General features: G+C 35.6%; 1 protein-coding gene across 1 annotated transcript; it reads left to right on the plus strand.

Moving 5' to 3' along the window:
• The first annotated feature begins 1,391 nt into the window (after positions 1 to 1,391).
• On the plus strand, positions 1,392 to 11,412 carry SYT4 (synaptotagmin 4). Its single transcript, XM_002713509.5, has 4 exons — positions 1,392 to 1,689; positions 4,664 to 5,478; positions 7,225 to 7,345; positions 8,654 to 11,412. Exons 1-4 carry the CDS (start codon positions 1,656 to 1,658, stop codon positions 8,959 to 8,961), a joined length of 1,278 nt encoding a protein of 425 aa, XP_002713555.1. The 5' UTR covers positions 1,392 to 1,655; the 3' UTR covers positions 8,962 to 11,412.
• Positions 11,413 to 11,913: the final 501 nt, after the last annotated feature.

Here is an 11,913-nt window from a genome sequence, read left to right on the forward strand (position 1 = left end):
TATTCCCAGGAACCATCTCACCAGGTGCATGCATAACTGAGAAAGTAGGTATTCTGAAGGAAGTGGAATGATAAGAACACAACCAGAGACCCTGCCAATGGAAAAATTAAATACTGTAAATTAGTTTGTGTGTTTTCATAACATGAAGATATAAGAATTTAAAAATCTGTTAGATGAACATTAAAGTGCCAAATATGTGGGAGCAACCAGAAATGGAAAGAAAAAGACTTTGGTTTATAAAATTTTCCATGATGCAAAGAACTGAAAACAATTTCTCTCTAGATACAGCCCTGACGCTTAGGGTGGCTGATCGCCAATGTGCAGGAACCTGTCACTTGTACAGTAGCTTTCTGAGACTCACCCCACCCACCCTCCTCCCCCGTTCCAGCACACACTGAATGTCACTTGCTCACTGAGCTCCACTGCAAAGAAGTTTTTTTTTTTTTTTTTTTTTTTTTTTTTTTTTTGCGGAGCATTAATTGACAGTTGGAGTCACAGCCTGAGTCTCTCCTTTGGAAAACTGCTAAACATTTGTTTCTCAAAGGCACACTCTTCAGATTTAAACTAACTGGATTCTGATGTTATATTGCCCCCTTATTTCTGGCCCCTAAGAATAACATCATTTCAGAAAAAAAAATGCATGTTTTCCTTTGACAATAAGCAATAATTAATTAATGTTATTTTTAAAAAATTTTGTTCTGATTCTTACAACTATTTTGCACAAAAATATGAGAAATTAGGCCTTGAACCATAAATATCACTACAGAAGTGGTCTCATAAGCAAGTCATAGGAGGGTGGGTCTGAATACAGAAAGGATCACTGCCATCTGTTCCTAAGTATTTTAACTGGTCGAATGTCAGATATTAGATGGAAGGGAGCTGACAGATGAGGGAAGAGCAGTAGCATCAGCAAAGATATCTAGGCTGATAATGTATTAGGACGTAAAGGATTATAATGGGAAAAGTGTTATCTTATTTCAAATTATTCAATTTGCAGATTTTTCTAAGTATCTTGTGTGTGTCAAAGAAAATTCAGAAAGAAATTCATATCTTCATATTAGTATTTTACGAGTCACTTGGTCTAGAAATTTCTCTATAATTACTCTTAAATCTCTTCTGTAACTCCTGCTATTTGGAGAGCCGAGATAAATTTGGATTCATCTAAGTGATCTGCAGATTTTATATTAGGAATTGACAGGAATCACTTTCTGTACCTCTGAGCCCCACAGGATAGCAAAGCTAATATCTAGTAGCCCAACGGTTAAAATAATTGATGAGTGTGTGTTGAATCCTCAAGAGAGGAGGGAGGAAGCAAGGAGGAGGGGGAGAAAGAGCAGCTTCGAGAGAGGAGAGGAAGGGGGCAGGTGCTGATTTCAGCCCTGTAGCGTCAGGATTGCGTCAATTCGGGTTTCAGCCACGTCTGGAGTCTCGGAGCCCAGCTTCTCAGAAGAGCCAAAACAGGAACGGAGGTGGCAAATCACTGTGCGAGGGCGAACGGACCTCCCTCTTCGCCTCCTCCCTGTTCCAGGCGCAGGTCTCCTGAGCTCAGCGCTGTTGTTTTCAGCACTCGGGAAAGCCGGCGCTTCAGATCCAAGCAAGTGAATCAAGCCAGGGAGTTTTCCGTTCAGCACCTCGGACAGAGCACGCAGCAAAAAATGGCTCCTATAGCTACCAGCAGAGAAGAATTTGGTAAGGAACTTCCTCAACTTAAGGCCACGATTGTTTTTTGGATGCTCCGGGGTTGACTGCGTTTCTTATCCTTTTTCCATCTCCACTGGGAATTGAACATAGATTTCCTATGTAGTTAATTTGAAAGGAAAATGACAACAGCAAACGGGCAATCGTGGCTTATTTCTGCAATTTCTTTCTGTCTCTGTGTCTTTCCTCTTTACATTTGTCTTCTCTAAGGGGGAATTTACCTTCACGAAGTTCTTCAACGTTCAGGTAGCTCTGTGAATTGTAGCATGCGCTGAGTAAAGGAACAGAAGTCCGTTGTTCATATTCTGATTTCATTTATTTGGTAGGGAATTCTTACATGTAGGTAAATCTGTGTTTTATGAGGAGGAGGCAGATATATCTGTGGTTACATAAGAGTTTGATCTGGTATAAAGCAACTTGCATACTGAGGGTTTGAGATGTATATTTTATTAGAGAGTGTGGCATAAGCATGCTTTTTTCCATTGTTTAGCATCCTCAAAATGTGTTGCTAGTGAAAGAATCTGATGATAATGCAGTTAAAGGGACTTTGTAAATTAACTGTCTCAGCCTATTTCATTACTGGTGAGGTAAGTGAAGCTCAAAGAGATGAGGAAAGTATTTCAGGTTGTGTCGTTATCCAAAAGCTGCTGGAAACTTGAATCGGAGCTTGTGTTTTCCAGTTGTTTCCTTTTTCCTATACAAAATTTTTGACGCCATAGCTTTCTTTCTCTGTTAAAGTAAAACTAGATGTATTTCTTATAAGAAAAAGTAGTATATTTAGCTTTAACTCTATTCTAAAGGCAAGAGATCAGAATTCTACTTACTTTACAAGCCTTTTTTCTAAAAAAAAACATGGTATTTTATAGAAGTTTGTGATTAACAGTGATATTTGCAAATGTGTGAAAATTTTTATTTAACTGAATGAAGCGACTCTGATCTTTGCTCTCAAAAGCTGAAGACCATATCAGTAGAGAATGCACAGGACTGAGTGAATCTTTTCATGCTTTACCAAATGTTTTTCCATTTGACATAAGTATTAAATACAGTTTATATTATTCTGGTCATATATGATTTTCTTTCACAATTTTCCACCCCATGTGATTGGATGTATATTATGATGTTTATTTCATGATCCTGATTGAAATCATAGTTGATTAATAGTGAAACATTTTTAGAGTCTGTGCTAGTGAAAATATGAGTCATATGTTCTATCATCAGCTTTCAGTCTACTTAGAAAAAATCATTTCCTACTGCTTTTATCGTTCTTACACCGGCTGAAGAATTGCTTCAGTTCAAGACTTTGGTTTTGCTCTTTGGCCTTGGATTATTAGAGTCTGTATGAGGGGTGTATTTTTCTGCCACAAAGACTTGAATAGTAGGAAAAACTGAAAGCTGATACTAAGTTTGGCTGGTTATCTTTAGCTCTTGCCTCATTCTTTTTCTGCAGCATTCACTGTTATATTTTACTCTATTTTAAGACATAGAAAATTTATTTCAGCTTTGCATGATTCAGTTTCTCAACATCATTAAACTACAGAATTTTATAATAAAGAAAAATATAATTATATGTTCAAAATGATAAATTGCTATTCTTTTCTTTTTGTTTTCCTGGATTTTTCTCTTATTTATTCTTCCTTAGTCTTATAGACTTTCAGTTTAGTTTTGTGATTGTGAAGTAGATGGCAGATTGTTTGAGAGAATAGGGAAGGAATAACAAAAGATTGATCTTCTTGGGATTATTTAAGCAAGGCTTAACCCTTTCCTGACTGTGACTTTTAACTTTATACTTTTTAGCTTTTGTAATAAAAAGAAAAGATTGAAATGGAAGTAAATGCACTTAACATTGCGTTTTAGTTATACTCACTTTGAATGTATTAAACAGCAACTCAATTGATATACTATGCCCAGATACAGGAGTACTGTTTTTATTTGCACATATACTAATCATCTATTTAGGAAATAGTGCTAATATATGAAATATGATAAGCTTTATGTATAATTACTATTATCTAATATAATAATTTAATGCACCCTCATTCAAGGAAAGAATGTAATTTCAATACCGTTACCATTGGCCATGTGGTTGTTTGCTAGGGAGAAATGGTTATGGATAAAACTGAACTCTAAATTATCTATTCTGCATCTCTCATTAGATGTTAAGAAATCCTGATTGAATTATAAACCTTGTTTTGTTTATATCCTACTTAAATGTAATTAATTTTTGTTTTGGATAATTCAAAGTTTATTGTGGGACTTGGGGTTAGTGTGCAAGGGGATTGCAGTGTTGTAAACATGATATTAGCATCCTGTTGCTCTTCTTTTTTGTTCTTTTTTATCCTAATGTATGAACATTTGTTTTACTGCTGTTCCACAGGTGGAATAAAAATTAATGAGTTTTTGGCAATCACAGATACTATTTCATTTCTTAACATTGCATGAACCATTGCAATTCTTGAATTTGCTGTTTAAATCCTGGATAAATAAAAACTACTAAGGATACATAATATCTCAGTGTTTCAGAATACATATTAAGTGTTTCAGGCTCAGTAAGGATTGATGCTTCTGGAAAGCCTCAAAAAACCAATTAAATAGTAATCAAGTTAGTACTGATCCATCATGTTGTAGCTGATTCATGCTATCTAAGAAAACAAAGATAGATCAGGGCCAGTATCCCCCACTCCCTATCCCCATATCTATCCAGGCCCAGCTCCACATTTTCATTTTATTTATGAAAAACTACTGAAATGCCAAAGTGTCTATCATGTTGTACTTTTTTCTGTGTGTCATACAAGGGATGTATTTACACTTGAAGTTCATGTGAACTATGTACGTAACAATCCCAGAATAGTTTGAAAATAGTCTGCCCAATGTACAGCAATTGGTATCTCTGTTCACTTTTCAAATAGGCTTGTATCTCCAACTTTGCTCCTTTAATATATGTTTGCCGATCATTTGATTTTTTCAGATGAAATCCCCACTGTGGTGGGGATCTTCAGTGCATTTGGCCTGGTCTTCACAGTCTCTCTTTTTGCATGGATATGTTGTCAGAGAAAATCTTCCAAGTCTAACAAGACACCTCCTTACAAGTTTGTGCATGTGCTCAAAGGAGTTGATATATACCCTGAAAACCTGAATAGCAAAAAGAAGTTTGGGGCAGATGACAAAAATGAAGCAAAGAATAAGCCGGCTGTGCCTAAGCACTCCTTGCATCTTGATCTTGAGAAGAGAGATCTCAATGGTAATTTTCCAAAAACAAACATCAAAGCTGCCAGCCCATCTGATTTGGAGAATGTGCCCCCGAAGCTCTTTTTAGAAGGAGAAAAAGAGGCAGTTTCCCCTGATAGCTTAAAGTCCAGCACTTCTGTTACTTCAGAAGAGAAACAAGAGAAGCTGGGAATTCTCTTCTTCTCTTTAGAGTACAACTTTGAGAAAAAAGCATTTGTGGTAAATATCAAGGAAGCCCGTGGTTTGCCAGCCATGGATGAGCAGACAATGACCTCCGACCCATACATCAAAATGACGATCCTCCCAGAGAAGAAACACAAAGTGAAAACCAGAGTGCTGAGGAAAACCTTGGACCCAGCCTTTGATGAGACCTTTACGTTCTACGGGATCCCCTATACCCAGATCCAAGAGCTGACCTTGCACTTCACGATTTTGAGTTTTGACAGGTTTTCAAGAGATGATATCATTGGGGAAGTCCTTATTCCTCTCTCAGGAATTGAATTATCTGGTGGGAAAACGTTAATGAACAGAGAGATCATCAAGAGAAACGTTAGGGTAATTAATTTTCAGTCCTTAAGTATTTATAAACAATCTTTTGTGTAGTTTTTTTTTGTATCAAGGGGGTTTTCATTAAAATTTTAAATTTGTATGTATCACCCTTATGTTGATTATTATTTATTATAACCAAGTGGAGGGCAAGGGAATTGAATAGATAAAAGAAAATTTAATGCAAAACTGAATCACTCAAATTATTTTAATGATATAAAATAAATATTCATATTTATAGACATTTAAATATCATTTATATTAATATATTTCCTAATTTCTATCAAAAGTATTTTGACCATCAATGCAACCTGCAAACACAGATTTCTTATCCACAAACAAGTTAACAAAAATGTTTCAAGGTCATTATTCTTGAATTTGAAATGGAAATTAAAAGTTAAATCAATTGTTCTTGAGAATTTGGAAGTTGTATTGACTTTCTGTGGACCTGCTTTCCAGAAAAGACATCACATTCTATTGAATTATACGTGTCCATCCCTATGTTGCATAATAGGAGTTGAGTTATTCTGCCATCATATTTATACTACCTTGGTAGTTCTGGGATTTTTAGAAAAGAACTAGATGTCACTTAAACAAATTTAACCTTAATTGCACTTTAAATCCAGAACTCAGTTGATTCCACTAGTGGTAATTCAGGATAATTTCTGCCTATTTTGCAGAGTTTATAGAGAATAATAAACATACTAATTTGCCTTTAAAATAATAGTGTTTTAGAGCTGAAAACAACTTTACAACTTGTTTCAGCCATCTCCTTGCCTTTTTTTGTGTAGAAACTAATAAAGGTCGGTGTCCACAGACATTACACAGCTTGTGTGATGCACAAGGCTCCTTTGTGGTACAGTGGAATGAAATGTTTGCTACCCTTGGTCTCCTTGGAATGTTTACTCTCATCACTTCCCTGTGCCAGAATTTGTATTATTGTATTGCAGTTTTAGTTTTTCCCCATCCATCATTCTTAGTTAATAGCAAAGCCCTAGTTAGCATTTTGTTACTTTCAGTTAAAACTTACACTATGAGTTCTTTAGTGTCTTACTGAATGTCTTTAAAATACAAAACCAATCTGAATGTCATTCAAATAATGAAATGACACTGTCCAAAACCAATGTACTAAAGATTTTTTGTCAATTCTTCCACGACTTCAATTCATTCCTTGAATTATACAGAAACATGATTTAGTAGGAAGGCAGAGAATTCTAATCCTATCAGCCTTCTGAGCTAGGAGAGTGGTAGGAGTCAAGAAATCTCATTTGATCTGAATTCAAATTCCAATAATGTTAATGCAAATGAATTTGAAGTTAAATCCAACTTACCATGAGTCATTTGACCATACACAGACCCATTCAAAAAATTTGGTAATTTTTTACGAATAATAACTTCAAAGTAAGGATGCTATTAAAATTAAAATCTGGAAATACACCCAAGTAGGATAGGCTTTCATTTAAATATCCTTTTAAACCTTTTTAAGCAATGGGTGTGGCCAACACATTTGAAAAATGTAACATTCTGCAATACCGGGAAAGACCACAAGATGGCAGGCAGTTGTTTCAAGGCAGTGATGGTAAGCACAAAAGCTTTTAGTCACTCTTGCATTACATAGCTTATCAAAATAAAAAATAAGTAGCAATATTACACTTACATAACAATGCAATTATATTTATTTTAAATTGTGATGAAAATACAAACTTTAGATTTAATAAACATAAAAATATATGTACTATGTTTCTCTTTGTTTAGAAGTCTTCAGGAAGGGGCGAATTACTGATCTCTCTTTGCTATCAGTCCACCACAAATACTCTCACTGTGGTTGTCTTAAAAGCTCGACACCTACCTAAATCTGATGTGTCTGGACTTTCAGGTAAGCAAGTTTATGAAACTCAGACTCTTGTGTAAGTGGTTAGTAATTGAGCAAAATAGTGAACAACTAACTTTGACATATGATTTTGTTTTCCCCTCTACTTAAAATCACAAGAGATGTGACTATTTTTCTACTACTCTTTTTGAATAACAATGTAACCAGTGCCACAGCGAGAAGAGGAAATTTACAGAGTTAAGTAAAGCTAGTTCGCGGTAGATGTCTGGCTGAATGTGTTAAGAAGACATCAGTGGTAACTGTTGAAATGAAAGGTTTCTGTCAAAAGTGCACAACTGGAAATAAAAGTTAGCTCAGGAGAAGAGTTAATTTCATATTTTAAACGACCTCACCTGTTCTCACTCTTTTCATTATTTATTGCTATTTTCCCTCTAATTCTAAACATATTTTAAGAATTAGCTTTTAGTCTTGTGACTAACTTTTAAAAAATGAAGCAAAACACAACAGATCATCAACCCTTCTTTTACAAGACAGTGAGCAAGAACATATACTGTGGGTTAAAGTAATCTGACCCTAACATTTCTAAGCATATTCTTGCATATGTTTCTTAAACTCTGTACAAACTGGATATAATAATACTTACCTTAAGGGCATTGTGAAGCAGGAAATATATACCTCATAAATGCCATCTAGTGCTGTCATTATTATTATGTAATGACAGAAGTTGAAAAACATGGTCTTAAAATTTAGCTTAGGTGGCTAAAATTAACTCATAAGCAATAACCAGAAAAATGTCAAAATAATGTAATTGAAGATGTAATAAAGTAAAATGATCCTAAAATCCAGACATGAAGTCTGACACAGGGAGGATCAGCACTAGGAAACACAAAGTGAATCTTCCTGGTGATTAAAGAACTACAGCAAGTTGAAGCAAGGAAGAGCACTGCCATTGTTGGTTCCAAGTCCCCACTGAACAGAATAAACAGCCCCAGCTCAGAGACAGACAGACAGACAAGGTCACAGAATTCATTTAGGTTAGATATTGCCTAAGGGTTTGTTTGTTTATTTATTTATTTACTTATTGGTCGTTCTGTCCCATTATCTGGAGTCAGTTGTTAGTAATCAGAATGTGTTATAAGTTATCTCCTCTTTCTGTCATTATTCCTTTCTTGTCAACTGCTTTCCTATTTTTCCTTACTTTCGATCTTGTTGGTGAGAGAAGTCCCTCTGGCTTGCACTGTTCCCAGAGTGACCAGTTTTCATTGTCATGGGCTGATCTCTAAGGACAGTTATCTGGAGATCAGGCCTTCAGCTGGGCTATGACGTTGTAATGCCTGCTATGTACTGTTGCAGATCCCTACGTCAAAGTGAACCTGTACCATGCCAAAAAGAGAATCTCCAAAAAGAAGACTCATGTGAAGAAATGCACCCCCAATGCTGTGTTCAACGAACTGTTTGTTTTCGATATTCCTTGTGAGGGTCTTGAAGAAATAAGTGTTGAATTTCTGGTTTTGGATTCTGAAAGGGGATCTCGAAATGAGGTGATAGGGAGGTTGATCCTTGGTGCCACAGCAGAAGGAAGCGGTGGAGAGCACTGGAAGGAGATCTGTGACTACCCCAGGAGGCAAATCGCCAAATGGCATATGCTCTGTGATGGTTAGCATCCTGGCCATGACTTAGAACTGAAGCATTTTTATTAGACAAGGAGAAATTTTCTTTCTATCTGTTAACGTGATTGCAAGCTTGTGACAGCAAGCTACCTTTTTTGTTAGGTATGGATTGAACCAGTAGTCAGAGACGAACTGTAAATGTGTATCATGACAATTCCCCCCTTTTATTAGAGATATTGGATAAATTTTCATAAGATATTCAATTTCCCCTGTGAATCACCAGTGACAGAAAAGGAAGTAGTCAAGCATTTTGTGAATACTGCGTAAGAGTTTCAAGTTATGGTTGTGGTTTAGAAGGAGATGATCTCATTGGAACATGTCACTGGATGTCCATGTGATTGTTAAGATTTAAATGTAAAAAGCATGCCTTCTCTTATGAAAATTCATCCATTTCTCTGCAGGTTGGGGAAACCAACTTTTCTTTAAATCCAAAGATATTAAAGAAATGTTCTATAGTTTGTTATTGATTATGTCATGTGCATATGATTGTCCTGCATATAAAAATATCTGGTCATTTCTCTTCAATTTTTAATTATTTGATACAGTTTTTATCATAACAGAAATAACTTAGGTTCATTTTAAAAAGACAGTGAACAAGCTGAGAAATCACTTTATCAAAGGGCTGAATTGAGAATACTGTGGCTGAAATATGGTTTTTCTTCTGCTTAGGTTACATGTGAGTCAAATGTTGTAAAATATAACCTCACATAAGAACCATGGCCTTGAATTATTCACTGCCTGTCACAAGCCTCACTGTGGCCTAAGAAACCCCTATTCCCTTCGTAAAGTTGTTGAATTAGCTAGTGGATACAGATTTAAAGTTCAGCTAGAAATCCAGTTAGAAACAAAATTTTCTTATAGGAAATGTGTACAGTGTGCAAGTGTACTTTCAAGGCCATCCTCTGTACCCAGAGTGAGCATGACCACCTAATTATTCATTTAATTTATTCTTTGCCAGAAATAACTAAGCTACTATTTGAAAAGAAGGAAAAAAGTCTTTGAAGGTTTGTACATTGCCAGATAGAAAGTGTTATTTAAACCAACAAACTAACAAGCTAAGTAATATGGCTTAAAAATAGTTAAAGAGCAAGCCTAATATAATTTACGTATGTTCACACAAAATATACTTAGGCAGTCAAATTAGCAGAACAAAGTATGTGTTTTACTTATCTTTTCTAGGCTAATTTGTCTTGAGCTCTTATCTGTAGAACAGTTTACAGACTTGTATCTTGTACCATTTTCCAGTGTCAGGATCCTAAAATTCATTCAAAACCTATTACAGGAAAGCAGCACCCTATGATTCTTTAGAAAGAATCAACTCAAAGGCAATGCACTATATTTGGATTTTTAGTGAAGTATGAGTGAAACTTGGGTACAGTTGAATTATTAAATATGCAAGTTAGAAAAAAGTCTACTGAAAATGTACATTTTTGAGTCAGGTTTTGTGTCAGTACTTTAGCAGATTTTGAGAATGTGTTTGATATCACAGTGTTTGTAAAATTCTATGAAAATGCATTTTTTCAAACAACTTATACACGCTTTTTATGATTATACCTAATATAAAAATGTCTTTCATTCTGTCTGTACAAAAATTGAAAATCAGCCTCTTTTTTTGTGCTTTAAGCTAACTTTGGTATTGAGAAAGAATACTCCCCATTTATTGTCTTCATTACACTACAAAGTCGCATCACAGCACTGTGGTCCACTCAGCATTTCTGTAAAAGCAACATGCAATGAACTTTGGTCAGTGTGTAGTCTGGATAAATCAGATGGCCTTTTCATGTCTGTACATGTAGCATCACAGGCCGTAGAATATGACATATTTTGGAGTTCTGAGAGTTCTGAGGACTCAATCTAAATATTCTTTTGTAGCAGCCAGAAGTTAATCATCGTACCAGCTGAAACATGACTGTTAGACGAGGGTGATTTTTTTAAAGTGGAACAACAAAACCAACCACAGAAACTTTTTGAATTACAGTGGGTAATTTGTAAATAGCTTTAATTTTGAAAATCTGAAGTGTTTTTGAGTGTGAAACGTTGAGTAAAACTATTTATGACTGCTTTCAATAAAAGAAAGAAGAAAAACAAGAAAGGAATAGAAATGGGCAGGAAGATATATGTCATCTGAAAACCGTATTGTTTTCTATTGTATTACAATATCAATGTGAATATCTCGAATTCTGTTACAGTTCCTGCAACATATTAAACTTGTAAATTAATTGTTTGTCTAATTAGCCAACTAACCACCCTAATGGGGAGTTGTCCATGTTTGAAGAACTGTGTAACTCAGTAACTGACTTGTTCTGATGTTTAACTCAATAGAAGTGATTTGGAAGAGAGCATGGTGTACGAAATGGTGTCTGTTCTTTTGTGCAGCTCTATATGATGTTTGTAAGACCATGTTTGTAAGACATGAATAAATTGCTGCTTTTGCCCAATCCATTTCAGTTCATACTTTCTGCCAGTGGACTCTCTACTAAGGCTTCTTTTAGTGGGGGCTGACTTTCAGCTTTTCCTAACAGATCTCCTGGCATACACTAGTGAACATTAGTGACAGCACCTGGATCTTCCATACACTTTTTATTTTGTCGATTCCTAATGACAATATCTTGAGGCAGATATCATTGAGGAGCAAAATTCAGGCTGAAGGAGCTTAAGCAATCGACTGAATTATACACGGATGATGAGCAAAAAGATTTCAAGGCAAATCCCCACTCTTTCTTCCTTAACACACTACTCTCTTTAATGGGGCCTCATCAGTGGTTCTGTTAGATTGTTTTTATTTATTTATTTTTTATGTGAAAGATGTATATATGCAGAGAGATCTCCCTTCTGCTGTTTCACTCCCCAAATGAAAGCCTGAAACAGCTGCACTGGGTGTTGGCAGTTGGAAGCTGGCAGCAGAAAATACAATCAGAGTTCCCCACATGAGTATCAGAGGAC

The sequence above is a fragment of the Oryctolagus cuniculus genome, chromosome 10 (assembly GCF_964237555.1).
Source record: "Oryctolagus cuniculus chromosome 10, mOryCun1.1, whole genome shotgun sequence".
NCBI lineage: Eukaryota > Metazoa > Chordata > Mammalia > Lagomorpha > Leporidae > Oryctolagus > Oryctolagus cuniculus.